Source organism: Podarcis liolepis, assembly GCF_965112155.1.
Source record: "Podarcis liolepis genome assembly, chromosome: 2".
Classification (NCBI taxonomy): Eukaryota; Metazoa; Chordata; class Lepidosauria; order Squamata; family Lacertidae; genus Podarcis; species Podarcis liolepis.
Window position 1 is genome coordinate 128,587,312 of NC_139555.1, and position 22,520 is coordinate 128,609,831.

The 22,520-nt window shown below is 50.8% G+C and overlaps 3 protein-coding genes across 4 annotated transcripts in view; all 3 read left to right on the forward strand.

Annotated features, from left to right (window-relative positions):
• Positions 1-22,520, forward strand: part of LOC310702297 (uncharacterized protein) — a 636,573-nt gene that overhangs the window by 405,603 nt on the left and 208,450 nt on the right. The window lies entirely within an intron of this gene.
• LOC310702288 (uncharacterized protein) overlaps positions 1-22,520 on the forward strand; it is a 165,169-nt gene that overhangs the window by 21,466 nt on the left and 121,183 nt on the right. For both annotated transcript variants that reach the window (XM_083493694.1, XM_083493695.1), the window contains exon 3: positions 6,562-6,735. In XM_083493694.1, coding sequence (XP_083349820.1) covers positions 6,562-6,735 — 174 coding nt within the window. The remainder of the gene's footprint in view (positions 1-6,561; positions 6,736-22,520) is intronic.
• On the forward strand, positions 1,777-22,393 carry LOC310702303 (uncharacterized protein). Its single transcript, XM_083493732.1, has 4 exons — positions 1,777-2,013; positions 3,037-3,162; positions 20,480-20,566; positions 20,831-22,393. The coding sequence occupies exons 3-4, from the start codon at positions 20,491-20,493 to the stop codon at positions 22,117-22,119; spliced, it is 1,365 nt and encodes a 454-aa protein (XP_083349858.1). The 5' UTR covers positions 1,777-2,013; positions 3,037-3,162; positions 20,480-20,490; the 3' UTR covers positions 22,120-22,393.

The window sequence follows — 22,520 nt, forward strand, 5'->3', positions numbered from 1 at the left end:
CGGGGCGGAGACTCAGACGGAGCTTCGCCGATCTAGCTACTAGACGTAGAGTTGCGCGCAGCAGCGTGAGAATGGAAACTGTAACTCAATAAAGACTTTTACTTAATGATCGCTGGCTAGCGTGATCCTCTGTGAGCTAGGATCTTCAAGCAGCTCTGACAGCAATAAACTCGGATCTTCTGTAGTTTGCGCCTGCGTCCGGCTGAGCTCATTTTTCCTCCGCAGGGACCCGCGGACTTGGTCCGACGAGCTGGGTGGCAGAGTAACCCCGCACCCAGATTTTCCGTAACAGTTATATACACATCTATCTATCTATCTATCTATCTATCTATCTATCTATCATCTACCTACCTACCTACCTAGATATATATACACCCCCCTGGTTCTCCTTTGGAGGAGGAGTGAGGGACGGAGGCGCTTTACTGACAGAATGGCACTTCCCTGGCGCCTCCTTTCCTCCCAGGCGCTCCTCCTTCCACAACAACCCTGCCAGGCTGGCCTCTGGCATGTGGCCCCCTTTCCAGCAGGCGAAGCTGCAGGGGCCACTCACTTCCTGGCCCTCCCAAAATGGAGGAGGCCTTGGACCCTGGATGAGCCTGAGAGGAGCCTGGAGGGGGGCAGGGGGGGCCTCTCGCCCCTTCCCAGACTTGTCCTCCACCCATTTATTACTACTGTTGATTAAACTTCGGCCCCTCAGGGCTCTGGCACCCGGCACAGTTATTTCAAATGATCTCAAACCCTAAAATGGATTGACAGGTAACTGACAGACGTAGATGATCTCTAGAGATCTAGGGAGTCTGCCGGATGCCCCCCTTGGCTGGGCCTGTGATGGACAGCAGAGCCAGGCCAGTCAGCGGACTTCGTCCCTCAGAAATCCCCCCAGGGGGCTGGAACCTCGCTCTGATTGGCTGCCACGCCAGCGGGGGCGGACTGAGGGGGGAGGGAAGGGAGACCCCCAAGAAGGAGGGCTGAGGGGACCCCCTGGGTGTGGGGGGCGGACTGAGGGGGGAGCGGAGGGAGACCCCCAAGAAGGAGGGCTGAGGGGACCCCCTGGGTGTGGGGGGCGGACTGAGGGGGGAGCGGAGGGAGACCCCCAAGAAGGAGGGCTGAGGGGACCCCCTGGGTGTGGGGGGCGGACTGAGGGGGGAGGGAAGGGAGACCCCCAAGAAGGAGGGCTGAGGGGACCCCCTGGGTGTGGGGGGCGGACTGAGGGGGGAGCGGAGGGAGACCCCCAAGAAGGAGGGCTGAGGGGACCCCCTGGGTGTGGGGGGCGGACTGAGGGGGGAGCGGAGGGAGACCCCCAAGAAGGAGGGCTGAGGGGACCCCCTGGGTGTGGGGGGCGGACTGAGAGGGGGGAGTGGAGGGAGACCCCCAAGAAGGAGGGCTGAGGGGACCCCCTGGGTGTGGGGGGCGGACTGAGGGGGGAGCGGAGGGAGACCCCCAAGAAGGAGGGCTGAGGGGACCCCTGGGTGTGGGGGGCGGAGGGAGACCCCCAAGAAGGAGGGCTGAGGGGACCCCCTGGGTGTGGGGGAGAGGAGGGAGACCCCCAAGAAGGAGGGCTGAGGGGACCCCCTGGGGGGCGGAGGGAAGGGGCCCCCCAAGTCTGACTCCAGAGCCTCCAAGTCCAAGGGAAGGAGGCGCCTGTCTCCGGACCCCAGCTTGGCCCCCCAATTCAGTGGGGCTGCCCCCGGGAAGATGGGGGGCTGGAGGGAAGACGTCTCTCCCTCGGGGGGGGGGATCTGGGCTTCCTCTTCCTCTCGAGGAGGCTGCTTGGAGCAGGCGGAGACTCCTGGGGAAGCCCCGTCTCCCTGGCGCGGAGTGGGGCTCCGAGGGGGCTCCGTGGGGCAGAGGGGAGAGGGAGGGCTGGGCTGGCAAGGGTTAAGAGGAGCAGAGCTGGATTCCTAGAGAGGACAGGAAGTGAAGGGGGTGAAGGTCCTCCATGGCTAAATTCCCCCCTCCCCCTCCCTCCCTGCTTTCTTCTCTCTCCTTTGCAAAAGCCCCTCCTGGACTCGGGTGAGTCTCCTCTCTCTTCCCCCCGAGAGTGCAATGGGGAGAAGGGGGTCCCGGGGGGGCAGGGAGGGGGCGTGGGGGTCCCTGCTCAGATCATGCCTGGGGGGGGGAGACCCCCAAGTCAGGGAGCAGAGGGTCCTCCTTTGTCCTCTCTGCCAAGCCAGGGAGGGGCCACTTCGCAGGAAATATGCAGCTCAGATCATGCCTGGTGGGATCCAGATGCTGCCTTCCTTTTGGGGGGGGGGCTTTGGCTCAAGGAAATAAACCCCCTTCAGAGGGAGGGAAAAGTCACCTTTGTGACCAGAGGCTGCAGCCAGAATGGAGCATTCCCACGTGGGGGGGGGGGGGACAGGGAGAAGAAAAGCCCCTCTGCATCTCCAGACCACTTCCTGTGTCCCAGATGCAACAACAACTTCTTCTTCTTCTTCTTCTTCTTCTTCTTCTTATTATTATTATTATTATTATTTATTTGTACCCCGCCCATCTGGCCGGGTTTCCCCAAGCCACTCTGGGCGGCTTCCACAGAAACGAAAAATACACTATGATGTCATACATTTAAAACTTCCCTGAGCAGGGCTGCCTTAAGATGTCTTCTGAATGTCAGGTAGTTGTTTATGTCTCTCCCCTGTCGCTCTCCACACCCACGGCTGGCGCTGTTACCTTCCAACAACTGGATCTCACTCCCAAAGACACACTCTTCCATGGTCTCCTAAGACAGACGGATGCCAGCCAACCAACCATTCCCTCCCCTCCCCCTCCTGGTGCCCCTTGAAGTTGGCTTGAGGGCATTGGGAGGGTCCACCCCACCAGATGAAGGGAGAGGAGGTCCTTCCATCTGGAAAATGGGAATGCTTGCAAAGATTTACTTGAAGATGAGTGCCGCATAGATAATAAAATTATTGTTTTATGGAATTGCCCCACTTACACAAATATTAAAACCCATCATTTAAATACACAAGAAAATTGTTACAGAAAAGAACAGAGCAATGTTTAGAAGATCATCTTTCTTCTCCCTTTTCCCCTCAGGGTCCAGTGTGCTTTGAAGACGTAGCTGTTCCTTTCACAGAGGAGGACTGGGCTTTGCTGGATCCTGACCAGAGAGCTCTGCAGAAGGAAGTCAAGGAGGAGAATCCTGGGATCGTGGCCTCTCTGGTAAGGCTCCCTGCTGGATCATAAGATCAGTTTTGAAATTCCATACAGATCTCTGAAGGACAAACCTCCTCTATTTTGAGGGAGCCCAATAGCGCCACCTGCAGCACCTGAGATGTTAACACACCCACAACTCTCCATAGGACATGCATCTCCTGTTCTGTCTGGGAATATTCTTCCACCAGTCCTGCCTTTTCCAACCAGGATGAGGCTGCTCTGAGCTGCCCAGGCCTTCTTCCATGTAGGCTTCAGAGATATTAAGGACATGGAGGTACATCCTGTCTAATTCTCTTTTTCCCTTTCACCATCTGTCTGTTTTTGGTTGAGCAAAGAAATGACTGAGCTTGGAGATGGAGCGGATTCCACGACTGAGCCAAATTAAATCCATTCCTGGAACGAGCCAGGCTTTTTGAATCTCTGGGTCCCATAAATAAGTTAGATAATACCAGCCAATAATAATAATAATAATAATAATAATAATAATAATAATAATAATAATAATAATTTATTATTTATACCCCGCCCATCTGGCTGGGCTTCCCCAGCCACTCTGGGCGGCTTCCAAAAGAATATTAAAATATTATAATTCATCAAACATTAAAAGCTTCCCGAAACGGGGCTGCCTTCAGATGTCTTCTAAAAGCCTGGTAGTTGTTGTTCTCTTTGACATCTGGTGGGAGGGTGTTCCACAGGGAAGGCGCCACTACCGAGAAGGCCCTCTGCCTGGTTCCCTGTAACTTGGCTTCTCGCAGTGAGGGAACCGCCAGAAGGCCCTCAGAGCTGGACCTCAGTGTCCGGGTAGAACGATGGGGGTGGAGACGCTCCTTCAGCCAAAAAAGGCAGTAACTCCCTTCCCTTCTTCCTCTTTCACAAACATTCATTTGCATTGTTCAATCATTTCAGGCTCTATTTCTTCCTCAGGGTAGTATTATTATTATTATTAAAGATATCAGGAAACTTGATGAGGAATTAAGGGGAAAGACAGTGTTGACCCAGAGTAGTTACAAAATGCATGTTCTCTCCCCAAGTGCCACAGACCCTCCTCCAAAGAGAGCTTTTCTGAAGAAAGCACAAGCAAAAATTACTCCATTTTACATGAATAAGGAAAATGAAGAGGTGGCTAAGAAACAGCAGGAGCCAGATCCTATTACTGACCTTATAGGATCTCTCAGCAGCTCTAAGGATGAGCAGAAAGAGGTTTTGGGCCCAGCCAGCTCAACTGCTAAGTCATCTCTGGCACTGAGACCAGGAGCTCAAGCGACTCAAGGCCAAATCCAGGCTAAACAGGTAGAGGAACTAATCTGAAAGAAAAATTCAAAATTAAAGCAAGTAGAAAAGACTGCTACTCCCAAACTTCTGGGAGCAAAGAGGGATTATCAGTCACTGGGTGGCTTGTAGTACTAACAGAGGACATGGAACACATAAAATCATATTTGGCTGACTGTAATAAAGTTATTATCATCCTGATAGGTACTTGTAAAACCTTCTGAATAAAATCTAGCAGAGTCTGTGGCACCAGATAATACAACAATATTTCTTTCCCTACCATTAAAAATAGATCAATAAGGGAGGTTTAATTCGTCCACATGGCAAAAGGAGGTCTAAAAGTACAAAGAAGAGCAAAAATGTTAAAAATTTTAAAAATAGTGCAATATTAAAAAGTTGACTTAAAAATACTCTTTAACTTACTTAAGAGTAGCTCGTGCTCTGGGTCCAGACAGAACACTAATTCGTTCTCAGATGTCCGTTCTTAACCTGAAACTGTTCTTAACCTGAAGCGCCACTTTAGCTAGTGGGGCCTCCTGCTGCCGCCACACCACCAGAGCACGATTCCTGTTCTCATCCTGAAGCAAAGTTCTTAACTCGAGGTACTATTTCTAGGTTAGCGGAGTCTGTCAGCTGAAGCGTATGTAACTGAAGCGTATGTAACCTGAGGTACCACTGTACTGGAATCTGCACACCAGATCCCTATATCAATATGAAACGATATGCAAGGTTATCAAATGGTCTGATGTCCTGTCAGAAGCCAAAACCAAACCAACTAGGGAGAGGGTTTTCATAAAAAGGAATTGGAAATGGGTGCTGTCTCAAAATAAGCTACTTCTCTCAAGCTACCCTAATCCTTTGGAAATCTTGTCACAAGAGGAGCGTAAAGTTTGTGAAGATGGTGTCTAAGCACAGAGAATATCTAAGGAGGAGTGGTGTATCAGTCTCAAGATTATTCCGAAATGTGGCATCACCAGCTCCTCTGCTTCCACATTCAGCAACACCTCCAAAAAGTCCTCAATCCAAGGCAGACTATTGTCCTTTAGTTGACATATACTCTGGAGGTGACAATCCTGACTAGCCAGCTGACCTAGACCCCAAGGAACCCCCTAACCAAAAGACCCTTGGGTGCTTGCACTTCAGGAATCTGGGGAATGACCTTACTGACAGAACTGAAAAGAATGGATTACATGCCTTCTGTGCTCTGCCACAAGAAGCCCAGAATGAAATATTCTCCAGATTTGACCTCTGACGTTCCTGCCTAATGAGTTTGAAGAAGGAACACAAGGGCTCATGCAAGTAGAACTTGACCCTTTGTGCTCCAGATCCAGCCCACCAGATATTCCAGCGTGAGTTGAATTGATGGGCTGAAAAGCCACCTCCCCCCACCAACAGGTTAATGAACCCTCTTTCCTACCAATTGGAGATGAAAAGCTTCCCCGAAGATTTGGTCCCCATGCAAGAGGCAAATATGGCCACAACACCTGCCTGGCTTGCAATGAGAGAGCTCAAAGATTGTGAACTGGGCTCTGCATACAAAGAACCCAGCATGCAGGCACCTACAGCACATGTACAGTGGTACCTCGGGTTCCATACGCTTCAGGTTACAGACTCCGTGAACCCAGAAATAGTGCTTCAGGTTAAGAACTTTGCTTCAGGGTGAGAACAGAAATTGTGCTCCAGTGGCACAGTGGCAGCAGGAGGCCCCATTAGCTAAAGTGGTGCTTCAGGTTAAGAACAGTTTCAGGTTAAGTACGGACCTCTGGAACGCATTAAGTACTTAACCTGAGGTGCCACTGTAATAGCTACTCTGCTATTTTCTGCCCATGCTCTGGGGTTGCAGTTTTCAGGCTTGGGGACAGGAAGGTGACTGGTTTTTGCACCAAGTTCTGTCCATAAGCCCCACTGAGTACAATGGGATCTGCTCTCAGGTCATTACTGTGCAGAACGTGTCAGCCTTACGAAGTGGGGTGAGGAGCAAACAGAGGAAATTGAAACCAATGGAGAGGTTTAGAAATGGGCTTCTGTTGGGAAGGGGCTGCCCCATTTGTGCTTCTCCAGGGGCAAGAGAATATCTAGGGCAGGAGAATCCCTGCAGGGCCTCTGAGGCTCCCTTTGCTTCTTCCTCTCTCCCAGGACCCTGCAGCTTCTTTTGGCTCCTCGACTCCTCAGGAAGGATGAGTGAGACGGATCCTGCAAAGCTAGCGAGAATGGAAGGGGGAAGATGGACGGTTGACCTGGTCCGGCTGTCTCCTGCATCCCTCCCCACAACCTCTGAGCGCTCCCTCCCAGGGACCTCCGAGAGATCTGGTGAGTGTCAGGGGAGTGGAGATGGGGACCTGGATGGATGGAGCCAGAGAGGAATTGGGGCTTGCTCAGCTTGGGGGTGGGGGGAGGCAGGCAGGCGGATGGAGATGGAGAAGGGGAGCACCTTTTCGGGCTCCCCCACCTGCCTGCCTGCCTGCCTGCTCCTTTGTCCTCTGCAGGCAATTTCAGCTAGGAATAGATCACAGCTCCCCGGCCAACGCGATGTGTTGGCAGCTCAAAAGGTCTAAAACCAGTTCTGTGATCTGAATGCCCTACCAATGTCTGACAACTCACTGATCCATCGCGCAGCACTGGACTCCTTAAAGGAACCTGACCCTGCTGTGCAGTGTGAACTCAGATGGGGCCTCCGTGTGTTGCCTTTTCCTCTTCTTTTTGTATAACTTTTATTAACTTTATAAAACAAGGAAGATAGGAATAATAGACGATACAAATTTGTAGGCTGAGCCTGTATGTCTCAAACATAGCAGAATAAATTTGCAGGAGTATCTATAACACATAGTTCATCGTTAGTGGTCAGTGTATGAGTCCTGGGTCCATGAATTGCTTTCAGCTGAAACAAAAAAAGGGGAAACAGGAGAGCACAGAGAACATTCAACATCGCAGAGCCAAATGCCTAGACTGGAGCTCTTGTGGCCGTTGTGCTTAGATTAAGTGAGTAATAGTCATTTTTCCTCTTCTGTTACCAATGAAACAATTCAGAGTTGGTCTTATCATAAAAATGGGAGGCGGGGTTCAAAGTGAAGAAAGAGATTTACATATAAATTTAAATATTTTCCTGTTTTAATTTTTTTTAATTATTATTATTTTTATTGGTTTTCACATATTACTTTACAATACAGATGTACCAAAGCCAACACAATTTCCTTCCCATCCCCCCATACATTTACATTTCTATTTCCTCAATCCATCCTATTATCCTTTTCTCCCTCCTCCCACTTCCCTCTGCCCCCACTGGATTTCCTCCACATTATGCAATTTACAATAATCTTTGCATTCTACAACCTTCTCAAATCATCTTCATATTCTTATTATCTTTCCTTACTAATTTTTCTTCCATCCAGTACTTCACATTTTAATCTAGGCATGTTAGCGTATCTTTCCTTGAGCAATATTTTGCCATATATTCATCATAGAATCATAGAGTTGGAAGAGACCACAAGTGCCATCGAGTCCAACCCCCTGCCAAGCAGGAAACACCATCAGAGCACTCCTGACATATGGTTGTCAAGCCTCTGCTTAAAGACCTCCAAAGGAGGAGACTCCACCACACTCCTTGGCAGCAAATTCCACTGTCAAACAGCTCTTACTGTCAGGAAGTTCTTCCTAATGTTTAGGTAGAATCTTCTTTCTTCTAGTTTGGATCCATTGCTCCGTGTCCGCTTCTCTGGAGCAGCAGAAAACAACTTTTCTCCCTCCTCTATATGACATCCTTTTATATATTTGAACATGGCTATCATATCACCCCTTAACCTCCTCTTCTCCAGGCTAAACATGCCCAGCTCCCTTAGCCGTTCCTCATAAGGCATCGTTTCCAGGCCTTTGACCATTTTGGTTACCCTCCTCTGGACACGTTCCAGTTTGTCAGTGTCCTTCTTGAATTGTGGTGCCCAGAACTGGACACAGTACTCCAGGTGAGGTCTGACCAGAGCAGAATACAGTGGCACTATTACTTCCCTTGATCTAGATGCTATACTCCTATTGATGCAGCCCAGAATTGCATTGGCTTTTTTAGCTGCCACGTCACACTGTTGGCTCATGTCAAGTTTGTGGTCAACCAAGACTCCTAGATCCTTTTCACATGTACTGCTCTCAAGCCAGGTGTCCCCCATCTTGTATTTGTGCCTCTCATTTTTTTTGCCCAAGTGCAATACTTTACATTTCTCCCTGTTAAAATTCATCTTGTCTGTTTTTGCCCAGTTCTCTAATCTGTCAAGGTCGTTTTGAAGTGTGATCCTGTCCTCTGGGGTGTTAGCCACCCCTCCCAGTTTGGTGTCATCTGCAAATTTGATCAGGATGCCCTTGAGTCCATCATCCAAGTCGTTGATAAAGATGTTGAATAAGACCGGGCCCAAGACAGAACCCTGTGGCACCCCACTAGTCACTCTTCTCCAGGATGAAGAGGAACCATTGATGAGCACCCTTTGGGTTCGGTCAGTCAGCCAGTTACAAATCCACTGAGTGGTAGCATAGTCAAGACCGCATTTTACCAGCTTCTTTACAAGAATATCATGGGGCACCTTGTCAAATGCCTTGCTGAAATCAAGGTAGGCTACATCCACTGCGTTCCCTTCATCTACCAGGCTTGTAATCAAAACATTTCCACTTGGTTGTCAAGCCTCTGCTTAAAGACCTCCAAAGAAGGAGACTCCACCACACTCCTTGGCAGCAAATTCCACTGTCGAACAGCTCTTACTGTCAGGAAGTTCTTCCTAATGTTTTTTTTTAAAATAAGATATTTATTGAAAAATTTAAAATACACATAAAGACAAAAAGACAGACATGCAAAAAAAAAAGAAAAACAAACACTACAAAACACACCAATTTTCATCACAAGCCTTATTTTCTATAACTTATTTCCCTGACTTCCCCACACCTCCCCCCTTGTATTCTAGTTCAATGTCGGCTCAACAAGTTCTTATCCCTAATTTATGACCTTTTTATATTTAGTTCCTCTTTTTTTTAAGAAAAAATAGAAATACCAATCTTACCTTATAAACAACAATATTTATACATCAATACATATGTCTTAATTATTAATTATATCTTTCTTTCTGAAGAAGTGTGCATGCACACGAAAGCTCATACCAAGAACTAACTTAGTTGGTCTTTAAGGTGCCACTGGAAGGATTTTTTTTTATTTTTTCTTATTGTTGACACCTTATTCTAAAGTCGGCCTAATTTCCCTTCCACGATTTCCCCACTTTTCATACAAAAAGCAAAACAAAGTAAAAACAAAAACAAGTTATAATTGTATAGCCTTTGGATTCCCAAACTCCATCCCCCCTTTTCCCGGTTTCAATCCCCAACACATAACAATCAGTTTACTATCAGCCTAGAGACCTCACGTCCGAGGCCCTTAAATCTCTCTCAATTCCTCTCTGCCGGTTTTTTTGGTAGTCTTTGATGTTAAACATCAGCTCTCGGAGAAGTTCAAGCCCAATGGGGTCCATGTTTCTTCCAGCCAGAGCTCCATACTTAGGAGTGGAGCCAAGATCTTGTTTCTTACTTCTTTAAAGTCCAAATGTCCCCAAAGCTCCGACTTCCACTTTAATCAAATTTGTAATCCTTGGGTCTTCACATCTCCTCATAAGGAGATCCCTCCATCTTTCAGTCTCCAAATTAAACCAAGTTTTCACCATCAAGTTCTTATTTCCCTTTATAGCCATCTTGTCAGGCCTCTGGTCCTCCTCTGTCTTCTGTAGCATCACAACTCCTCCTTCCTTATCCTCGGAGACAGCGTGTATCTCTTTCTCCACATTCTCCAAGCTCTCCGGTTTCTCTTTACCAGCTGCGTAGGCTTCCTGTGTCAGATCCTTATCCAATTCAATAGGTTTTGTCAGAGGCTCAGGAGCAGAGGGACAGGAAAGGGAGGAATTAGAGACCGAGGGGGAGGAATCCGAGGGAGAAGTTAGCGATGATAGCCGCCCGAGATCTCTAAGTCTCTCCAGCGAATCGGAGGATTCACAGAAAGGGGCTCCCGTGGTCAGAGCTAGGGGGTTGCCAGAGGGAACACCCCAGGAAGGAGGGGCCAGAGGGGACTCAGAGAGCAGCAGTTGGAAATCGGGACCAGCTTCCCCACCGGAGAGCAGTAGGGGGGAGGAGTCCCAGGCATCGGCATCAGGCAGCTTTCCGTCAACGGAAGGACATGAGTCAGGGTTAGCCACGCCTGCATCAGAGAGTGAGGAGAAGGTCAAAAGGAAGGTCGGAGGCAGCGCGCGCGCGCCAAGTTCAAATGTACAAGAGGGTGGCGCGATGAGCAGCCCGGATAGGGAGCCAGGTCCTAAAGCCCGCCGAAGGGAGGGCGAAGAGTCCGAGGGGTCCGCTTCCGAAGCGTCCAGGAAGGAAGGGACCCCGGGGGGTGGTAGGACCCAGAGGCGGAAGGAGAGACGGAAAAGGTGGAGTAAGGCTAGAGTCTTAAGCTGGTGTACAGGGGGCGGAGACTCAGACGGAGCTTCGTCGGTCTAGGCTCTAGACGTAGAGATGCACGCTAGGGTTTGAAAATGGAAACTATGCTTCAATAAAGACTTTTGTACAGTTCAACTGGCTAGCGTTGGTCCTCTGTGAGCTGGGACCTGAAGGCAGTCTCTGACAGTAAGCTCCGTCTCACATTTTCACCAGTTTTCTTCGCCTTAAGCGTCGCTACGGGAGCGAAGCAGGGAGGGAAGAAAACTGGTGCTTTGCGAGCTCACAAGAGTCAGGCGAGATGACTACTGAACAGCAAATAGCTTCCCTGCAAGAAGCGGTGACACAACTCAGCGCGGAGATAATCGCATCCAGGAAGAGAGAAGAAGAAGCGGCTGCTGCCTGCAAAGATCTTCAAGCCAGGTTGGAAGTGCTTGCGAGGCAGGGGCCACCAGGACCCAGATCCGAGGGGATTGGGTTGGGGAAGAGAGGATGCAGCCTTGTATCTCATTTTGATGGGAATTTACAGCAGTACCCCAATTTCCGAGCAGACGTGCTGTTTGCGCTGCAACTGCTGGAGAAAGACTTTAGAGATGAGCAAGAGAAGGTGGGGTTTATCTTGTCCCATTTGCATGGGGACGCGAAAGCATGGCTGCGCAATCTGTGGAGAGATAAGGATCCAGCGCTCCGAAGTGCAGATGCATTCATTAAAGCGATGGATTCCTGTTTCTTATCAAACATAGACATTGACATTGCCCGGAAGGACATACATGGGCTACGGCAAGGGAGAGCCAGCGTAAGGCAGTATCATTCCCGCTTTTTTGCATTGGTCAACGCGCTGGGTTGGGATAAGGATTCTCCGCCAGTTAGAGACCTCTTCTGGGAGGGATTGAACCCAAATATCAAGGATGAGATTGCAAGGGGGGAAAGACCCAAAAGCACTCAGCAAGTGGTTGAGAAAGCGCTAACGGTTGGGGTGCGGCTGGAAGAAGGCCCATGGAGCAAAGAAGAAGGGCGTTGGGGACGCACACCAGCGAGAGTGCCCCCCCTCTTGCCCAGGGATGCAGCGCGTGCGCAATCCACACCTCCACAGGGAGGGGGCGAAGAGCCGATGGAGATTGGCGGTGCTAGGGCTCACTCAGCAACCAGAGCCTTAACACCGGGAGCAGTCAAAACGAAGCCGCCTAGAGGGAACAGGAAGTGTTATATATGTGACAGTGGACAGCACATGGCGAAAGAGTGTCCCCAGAGGCTCCACAAGCACACTGCAGCTTCAGTGACAGTAATGGAAGCAACTCAGCAGAGAGAACCACAGCAGGGAAACGACGGAGTCTGGCTGGAAACGGAGGCACTGGGGCCCAGCCAGACGAGTCAGTGAAGAAGTCCCCAGAGATTTTGCAGCCCACGGACCCCCTCCCGCCCAAACCAGTGGTGCAGCTCACCGCATCGCTCCAGCTGCCCAATGGACTCACCTTAGAAGTGCCTATTACGATTGACTCTGGCAGTAATGCAGACTTTATAGGACTGGAGTTCATTCAACAACACAACATAGCGCTACTGCCAGCCACGCTGCCCCTGAAGGTTGTCACGGTGGATGGCAGGGAACTGCTGGGGGGGCAGGTGGTACAGCAGACGCCACCTATGGTGATGCAAATTGGGAATCACCGGGAAGTCATCAGCTTCAATGTCACCCAATTGTCGGACACGCCTGTAGTTTTGGGCATGAGTTGGCTGTACAGGCACAGTCCAGCATTGGCTTGGTACCAACGCCAACTGACTTTTGGCTCCTCCTACTGTGCGGAACATTGCATTATACCTAGCCCAGAAGGGGAAGGGGATGACCCGCAGTTACATTTGGGCACGCTGCAAGCAGTGCCCCTCAAGTATGCGGAGTTTTTGGAGGTTTTCTGCGAGAAGGAGGCGGACAAGCTACCTCCTCACAGACCCTATGACTGCAAGATTGACCTCCTGCCGGGGGCGACGCTGCCAACAGGGAAACTGTATTCCATGTCTGAGGATGAACTCCAGGAACCCAGGGAGTTCATAGATCACAATTTGAAGCGCGGGTTCATCCGGGAGTCGAAAGCTGTGGGGGGCAGCCCAGTATTCTTTGTGAAGAAGCGGGACACGCCCCAAAAAAGACTGGTGGTGGACTATAGAATTTTGAACTCGAAAACCAAGCCCTCGGCCTTCCCCATGCCCAAGATAGACGACCTGCTCGCGACGGTAAGGAAAGGACGCGTTTTTACCAAGTTGGATCTGCGAGGGGCGTACAACCTGATTCGCATGCGGGAAGGCGACGAGTGGAAGACGGCCATGTTCACGCCACTGGGCACCTATGAATACAGAGTTATGCCCTTCGGATTACAAAATGGCTCTCACTGTTTTCAAGCCTTCATGCATCATGTGTTGGCGGGACTCCTTTACAAGAAGCGCGTATGCTTCCTGGACGACATCCTGATATTTTTGGAATCGCGAGAGGCGCACGAGAGGGATGTCAGGGAAGTTCTGCAGAGACTGAAGGAGCACAGGCTGTACGCCAAGCTGGAGAAGTGCCAGTTCGACATGACGGAGGTGGATTTCCTGGGCTACAAACTGTCGGACAAGGGGCTCGCCATGGACAGCGCCAAGGTTCGCGCAGTATTGGACTGGAAAAGCCCACGCAATCGGAAGGAAGTCCAGCGGTTTGTCGGCTTTGCCAACTTTTACCGCAAGTTCATCAAGGGGTTCGCTGTGCAGACGGCGGCCATCACCGACACGCTCAGCTCCAAGAAGAAGAAATTCATCTGGACGGAGCAAGCGGAGCAGTCCTTTCAGAAACTCAAGCGTCTCTTCGCGTCCGAAGAGCAGCTGCTGCATGTGAATCCCAGCAGACCGATGAGGGTGGAGACAGATGCCTCGGACAGAGCCGTGGGAGCCGTCCTGTTGCAACAAGACCAGCAGGGGGACTGGAGGCCGTGCGCCTTTTACTCGAGGAAGCTCAGCAAGTCGGAGCAGAATTACACCATCTGGGACAGGGAGTTGCTAGCCATCCATGCAGCGTTCAAGGCATGGCGGCACTTCCTTATCGGAGCCAGACACACAGTGCAGGTCCACACGGACCACAAGAATCTGGAGTACTGGCGCACGGCAAGGTTCCTGAACCAGAGGCACATTAGATGGGCAGAGTTCTTCGCGGACTTCGACTTCAAGATAGAGTACATCCCAGGCGACAACAACGTGATGGCGGATGCATTGTCCAGAAAGCCGCAATACCTTGAGGAGGCGGCACCGTCGGCGGCCAAGCACATTTTCGCACCGGAAGCGTGGGCATGCGCTTCGGCAACCGTGGACCTGGACGCCGTACGTCGCGCGCTGCAGGAGGACCCCTTCGCACAAGCCAAGATGGAGGAGGTGCACAAGGGCACAGCGAAGGACGACGAGTTCCAGATACGAGACGGGTTACTCATCCGCAAGGGGGCACTCTACGTGCCGGGAGACGACCTCCGCGCAAGGGTACTGCAGCAACTACACGACGCTCCCACCGCCGGGCACTTTGGCAAAGAAAAGACTGTAGAACTAGTAGCCAGAGACTTTTGGTGGCCCAAGATGCGGGGGGAAGTAGCGGATTACGTCTCAAGGTGCGACACCTGCCAAAGGGCCAAGTCAGTTCACAGACCGCCGGCGGGACTGCTGGAACCGCTGCAGACACTGTGTGAACCGTGGGAGAGGGTGGCCCTGGACTTTGTCACGGATCTGCCCAGTTCGAGGGGAAAGACGGCAGTGCTAGTGGTGGTGGACATGTTTACCAAATTGGCACACTTCATTCCGTGTGCGAAGGTGGCCACGGCAGAACAGACCGCCAAACTGTTCATAGACCACGTATTTAAAGTCCACGGTCTACCACGGTCTATTCTATCCGACCGGGGGCGACAGTTCATCTCGAACTTCTGGCAGAAGCTGATGGGCATCCTGAACGTCAAGGTCAATCTAGCGTCGGCGAGACACCCACAGACCAACGGACAAGCGGAGAGGGTCAACGCCATCATGCAGCAGTACCTGAGATGCTACGCCAATCAGCAGCCTACGACATGGGTAGACTACCTGCCACTCGCCGAGTTCGCTTACAACAATACGAAGCACGTGTCTATGGGGGTGACGCCGTTCTTCGCCAACAACGGGAGGCATCCCAGAACCTTCCCGGGTTTAGAGAGAGTGGGGGAGGGGGAGCCACAGGCAGCGGAAGCCTTAGCGTCAGAGTTGCAGGAAGTCCACGAACAGCTTCTGTGCTGACAGGCACAGAAGAGTTGGGGAAGACATACAGGTGGGAGACTGGGTCTGGTTAGCAGCGCAAGCAGTGCCGACCAGATCGTTAGCGAAGAAGAAGCTGGGGCATAAGCAGCTAGGGCCTTACCAAGTCCAGGCACAGGTCAATCCAGTGGCCTTCCGGTTAGCACTTCCGGAGGGGTCCAGAATGCATCCGGTGTTCCATAGATCGGTGCTTACGCGCTACAAAGCACCTCATAGATTTCAGGAGCAAGGCACAGCACCAGACCCGCTCAGAGAAGGACCCAGAAAGGGGGGGTCGCCAAGAGGGGGGCACATCAACGAGGTCACAGAGATTTTAGACTCGAGATGGGGGGAAGAGGGAGTAGAATATCTCCTCGCCAGAGAAGGTACCCCGGCCAGTGCCAACAGTTGGGTGCCGGACTATGCCCTGGAGGAGCCGCTGCTCAAGGAAGAATTTCATGCCATCTTCCCACACAGGCCCATGCCAGCCGAGTATTTCGACGACTGGCTCTTCACACCCACACTTTCAGCCAGCACATTCCAGAGGTTCGCCTCGGACGAGGAACCGGCACCTGACACACACTCCCCGGAGGGATCACCCTCGGGGTCTGCCTCAGACCGCTCTTATTGGTGGGACGATCGACCAGAGGAGCAGTGGCACAGGAAGTGGCTGGGGGGTCCTTGGCAGGCATCACCCTCAGAGGGGAACGGGGGCGAGACGGACATGGATGTGTTGGGGGAGGACGTGGGGTTCGAACACGGAGGCAGAGAGATGGAAGCAGAGGAGATAGACGTCGACGAGTGCACGGAGAACGAGCCAGACCTAGCCGGTTTGATGTACGACACGGGGGACGAACTGTATCCGGCACTCACCCCCGCTATGACGGAGCACCCAGTACCCACACCGGAAGGAGGGGAGGGGGGAAGGGGGGGCTTCGAGGGGGGGATGGATGTCAGAGGCTCAGGAGCAGAGGGACAGGAAAGGGAGGAATTAGAGACCGAGGGGGAGGAATCCGAGGGAGAAGTTAGCGATGATAGCCGCCCGAGGTCTCTAAGTCTCTCCAGCGAATCGGAGGATTCACAGAAAGGGGCTCCCGTGGTCAGAGCTAGGGGGTTGCCAGAGGGAACACCCCAGAAAGGAGGGGCCAGAGGGGACTCAGAGAGCAGCAGTTGGAAATCGGGACCAGCTTCCCCACCGGAGAGCAGTAGGGGGGAGGAGTCCCAGGCATCGGCATCAGGCAGCTTTCCGTCAGCGGAAGGACATGAGTCAGGGTTAGCCACGCCTGCATCAGAGAGTGAGGAGAAGGTCAAAAGGAAGGTCGGAGGCAGCGCGCGCGCGCCAAGTTCAAATGTACAAGAGGGTGGCGCGATGAGCAGCCCGGATAGGGAGCCAGGTCCTAAAGCCCGCCGAAGGGAGGGCGAAGAGTCCGAGGGGTCCGCTTCCGAAGCGTCCAGGAAGGAAGGGACCCCGGGGGGTGGTAGGACCCAGAGGCGGAAGGAGAGACGGAAAAGGTGGAGTAAGGCTAGAGTCTTAAGCTGGTGTACAGGGGGCGGAGACTCAGACGGAGCTTCGTCGGTCTAGGCTCTAGACGTAGAGATGCACGCTAGGGTTTGAAAATGGAAACTATGCTTCAATAAAGACTTTTGTACAGTTCAACTGGCTAGCGTTGGTCCTCTGTGAGCTGGGACCTGAAGGCAGTCTCTGACAGGTTTGTTTACTGTTAAGTCCAGAGTTTCAGCCTTTGTAGCCAAAACATCAATTTGGCCTTGTATCTTTCCCAAGAGAACAAAAATTTTGTCCAGTTCAGCTTGAATTCTTCCTCCTTCAGCCATCCTTGTAATGTCCCAAAACCCCCTCTAGAGGGATTTTGGTTACTTAGTATTCCTTCCAGTTCAAATCCAAAAGTCAAGTTAATTTGTATCAGTTCTCCTTATTTCCCACAAAATATGATCAAATTGTAGCAAATACAGCCAGCAGAAACAGCAGAAACAAAGTTCTCTTTTTCCGTCTTGACAGCTGTCAGAGCTGCTTGAAGATCCTAGCTCACAGAGGATCACGCTAGCCAGCGATCATTAAGTAAAAGTCTTTATTGAATTACAGTTTCCATTCTCACGCTGCTGCGCGCAACTCTACGTCTAGTAGCTAGATCGGCGAAGCTCCGTCTGAGTCTCCGCCCCGTGTGCACCAACTTAATATCCTAGCCTTGCTCCACCTTTTCCGCCTGACTGTCCTCCTCTGGGTCCCTCTACCCCCCGGGGCTTCTTCCTTCCGGGATTCTTCTGACGCTGACCCGGACCCTCCTGCCTCCTTGCGCCGGGCTTTAGGACCTGGTTCCCTTTCGGGGCTGCTTACTGCGCCGCCTTCCTCTGCATTTGAACTTGGCGCGCGCGCCCAACCTTCCACTTTCCTCTTAACCGTTTCTTCGCTCCCCGATGGAGGTGTGGCCACTCCTGACTCATGCCCTCCCTCCTGTGGTGAGCTGCCAGCGCTTCCCCCCTGGCTCCTTTCCTCTTCCCTGCTTCCTGGCGGTGACGCTGGTCCCGATTTCCAGCTGCTCCCCTCTGAGTCCCCTCTGGCTCTATCTTCCTGGGGTGCCCCCCTAGACTCCCCCCTTGCCCTGGCCACTGGTGCTCCTTTCTGTGAATCCTCTGATTCACTGGAAAGACTAGGAGATCTCGGGTCGTCGTCATCACTCATCTTTTCTTCTGCCTCCTCCCCTTCGCTCTCTGTTTCCTCCCTTGCCCGTGCCTCTGCTCCTAAACCCCTGACAACAGCTATTTTGACAGCTGTCAAAATCTTCAATACCTTTTCACCAGGCATTCTCGCAGATCACTCCCGGGTCCGGGGGGAGGCGAAACTTCAGCTCCCAAAATTAGCTCTTATCCTCCGGTAAAGTTCTTATCATGCCAAGTCGTGAAATTAATAACTTTAACCCAATAGATGAGAAAAAAATTCTCTCAGCCTTAGTTAGTAGGTCCTTGCTTCAGATTGTTTACAGGACGGGGAGACTGACTTCCTGCTTACGTCTTCCCCGATCGTGCCTAATTCAAAGTAAAATTTTTCCAAATCCAGTTCCATTCTACTCACGGGTTGTAGTTTTAGAGTCCAATTCACAGGAAAAAGTCAGCGCTCTCCGGCCATGGCAGCGCGGCTTCACTCCGCAGGAGAAGCAGTCGACTCACAGCACCGCGCCACTCACCCAGTCCCCCGTTCCGGAGCCTTTAAAAAGGCTCTTTCGCAGGTTGGGGGGACGCAAATGGTGCCCGCCGAGTCACCAGGTTCACAGGCTCCTCTGCCTGTGATTTTTAGGGGTCCCCGCGTCGCCGCAGCGGTAAGACCCTGATCCTGCGGAGCCGATTCCCTCCGGAGCTCGGAGGGAATCCGCCATTAGCCGTTCGCGCTAACCCGGAAGTCCGTTCTTCCTAATGTTTAGGTGGAATCTTCTTTCTTGTAGTTTGGATCCATTTCTTCTTATAGCAGTTAATTTTGCCCGAATTAAATATTCATTTAGTTTACAAATCCATTCCTCCTTTGTGGGTATAGTTTGTGACTTCCACCGAGCAGCAATCACTATTCTAGCAGCTGTACTTGTGGAATGTAATGGCGTCCGCCACACTTTCCTGTGCCAACTCTCTGTGCCAACTGTGAGCTTTAAGCTATCTTCCTGGCTCCAAGCCGAGTTTCGCAGCAGCGGTCGTGCCTTGGGTGGGTGATAAATCCAAGGCTGCACGCAGGCTTCTTGCTCATCTAAGAAGTCTTTAATCATAGTACAGAAAAACATCATAAATCAACACAGAGATCGAGCGGACATCTCCTCGGCTCGACAGCTAAAAACGAAAGTAATTCACACGCAAAGAAAGATTCCCGTATGTGAACAAAACCAAACCTCAGAATGTGAGACGTCACACAGAACTGTTTAACCCTGTAAGTTCTGATTCTCCTCACAGTACTTGCATATAGAAAAATTCTCCCCCCCCCCCGTGGTATCTCTTCATCTATCAATCCAAGGAGATATCTCTGGTTTCTTTGTTATTGATATTTTCAACATCTTCTTTAGTTCTTCATGTACTACTATCCCAAATTTCTTAATTTCCTCACACCTCCACCACATATGTATTGTTGTTCCTATTTTACCACCACATCTCCAACAGAGGTTGGATTTCAATTTGTATATCTTTGCCAGCTTAACTGGCGTTAAGTACCACCTATAGAACATCTTTACAAAATGTTATTTAATTGTATATGAGGCAGTAAATCGTATATCCTCTCGCCAAAGTTTCTCCCATTGCTCTAGATAGTATGTCCGAGATCCTGAGACCATTTAATCATCGTTTCTTTCACTTCTTCCTCCATCAATTCCCAGTCCAGTAAATCACTGTGACTTTAAATTTTGAATCTTCTTTTGCAAATCCTTTCTTTTGATCTGAGTTGAATATACAGTGGTACCCCGCAAGACGAACGCCTCGCAAGACGGAAAACCCGCTAGACGAAAGGGTTTTCCGTTTTGGAGGCGCTTCGCAAAACGAATTTCCCTATGGGCTTGCTTCGCAAGACGACAGCCCATAGGGAAATCTCCGGGACAGCGGGGAAGCGCAGCGCGTCTTCCCCACTGTCCTCGGACCTCCTCCCGCCGCCCGGCATTGGAACGAAGCTCCGATGCCGGGCGGGGGGGCCGCCTCCTCCCCCCCGCGGCATCGGAACGAAGCTCCGATGCCGGGCGGGGGGGGGACGCCTCCTCCCCCCCGCGCGGCATCGGAACGAAGCTCCGATGCCGGGCGGAGGGGGAACGCCTCCTCCCCCTCGCGCGGCATCGGAACGAAGCTCCGATGCCGCGCGGGGGGGGGGATGCCTCCGCCCGCCGCCCAGCTTCCGATAGCTTTCCTGAAGACTTGGGGTGGGAGGAGGGTTTTCCTTCCCACCGCCAACATTCAGAATGCTGTTCTGAATGTTGGTGGTGGGGAGGAAAAACCCTCCTCCCACGCAAGCCCCGGGAACAGAGGGAAAGCGCTGCGCGCCTTCCCCTCTGTTCCCGTACCTGTCCTGAAGGCTTGCAGTGGGGAGAAAAGCCCTTCTCCGCACTTCACCCTGGCAAGCGGTTTCCCTAGGAACGCATTAATTGATTTTCAATGCATTCCTATGGGAAACCGTGCTTCGCAAGACAAAAAACTCGCAAGAAGAAAAAACTTGCGGAACCAATTAATTTCGTCTTGCGAGGCACCACTGTACTTCTAAGTTGTATATATTGCCATCTGTCAATTTAAATTTTGACCAACCAGATTGAAAGAACTTCTGATGGGGAGTGTTCAGGTGAAGATGTTGCTGTTTGTTTCACAGACAAGGTGTGGATGTTGCTGGATCCTGACCAGAGAGCTCAGCATAAAGAGGTCAAGGAGGAGAATTGTGGGATCGTGGACTCTCTTGGTAAGGCTCCCTGTTGGATCATAACATGTTGTGATTGCAGATGGAGTGGATTCCATGATTGAGCCAGAACAAAATCCATCCCAGATAAAAGCCAAGCAATATCTCAGTTAATACCAGCCAACTAAGAAAGTGAAACCTATAGGACGGCCTCACATCTCATTCTCTTCAGATCTTCCTCTGTCACAAGCATTCATTAACATTGTTCAATAATCTGGAGCTCCCATTTCCTCCTGAGACTCTAATTAGCATCTCTCTTCATTGCAGATGGTGATGACTTAGAAGGGAAGAACAAGGGGGAGCACAACAGAATCCACATAGCGGAGAAGTCATATAAATATTCAGAGTGTGGAGAGAACATCCGTCAGAGCTCCCAGTCCAACTCCCATCAAAGAAAGAGCTTCATTCGAAGGAATAGCCTCACTTCACACGAAATAACACAGAGTAGGGAGAAATCGTATCAGTGCTTGGAATGTGGGAAGAGCTTCAATCGAAAGAATAATTTCACTGTGCATCAAAGAATTCATACAGGGGAGAAACCCTATCAGTGCTTGGAATGTGGAAAGAGCTTTCGTGTGAGTGGTGAACTCACTTCCCACCAAAGAATTCATACAGGGGAGAAACCCTATCAGTGCTTCGAATGTGGGAAGAGCTTTCGTGTGAGTGGTGATCTCACTTCCCACCAAAGAATTCATACAGGGGAGAAACCCTATCAGTGCTTCGAATGTGGGAAGAGCTTTCGTGTGAGTGGTGAACTCACTTCCCACCAAAGAATTCATACAGGGGAGAAACCCTATCAGTGCTTAGAATGTGGAAAGAGCTTCAATCGAAAGGGTCATCTCACTTCTCATCAAAGAATTCATACAGGGGAGAAACCCTATCAGTGCTTGGAATGTGGAAAATGCTTCAGTCATAGCGCCACCCTCACTTCTCATCAACAAATTCATACAGGGGAGAAACCCTATCAGTGCTTGGAATGTGGAAAATGTTTCAGTCATAGCACCAGTCTCACTTCCCACCAAAGAATTCATACAGGGGAGAAACAATATCAGTGCTTGGAATGTGGAAAGAGCTTCAATCGAAAGGGTCATCTCACTTCTCATCAAAGAATTCATACAGGGGAGAAACCCTATCAGTGCTTCGAATGTGGGAAGAGCTTTCGTGTGAGTGTTGAACTCTCTTCCCACCAAAGAATTCATACAGGGGAGAAACCCTATCAGTGCTTCGAATGTGGGAAGAGCTTTCGTGTGAGTGGTGAACTCTCTTCCCACCAAAGAATTCATACAGGGGAGAAACCCTATCAGTGCTTGGAGTGTGGGAAAAGCTTCAGTTACAGTGCAAATCTCACTTCCCATCAAAGAATTCATACAGGGGAAAAACCCTATCAGTGCTTGGAATGTGGAAAGAGCTTCAGTCAGAGCTACTCTCTCACTTCTCATCAAAGAATTCATACAGGGGAGAAACCCTATCAGTGCTTGGAATGTGGAAAGAGCTTTCGTCAGAGTGGTGATCTCAATTCCCATCAAAGAATCCATACAAGAGAGAAAACGTCTTAGTGTTTGGAATGTGGGAAAAGATTCATTCATTGCCCACCAAATAATTTATACGGGGTTGAAAATGGGGTCCCTCTCAAAGGGGGCTGCAGACAACCGACAGATTACAACTTTGGAATATTTCACACAGGAAACCACATCAGCTTGCATGGACTTTTGTCATATATGGATTTATAAAAGTGAAGGTGAATCTTTGATCTTTGTAAGCTTCCCTTAGGGCCCCGGGGGGAGCAAGCTTGGATTGTAGAGGAACCAAACAAGTATTAACTGTGAAATCTATCCCACAGTGTGGTCTCTTACAGAAGATTCTTTGGTTTGGGAAAATATCAGTCAGTTAAAATACATTACATGTGTCTTAATTTTTTTTTTTGAAAGATATTAATTAAGATTTTCAAGAAATTACA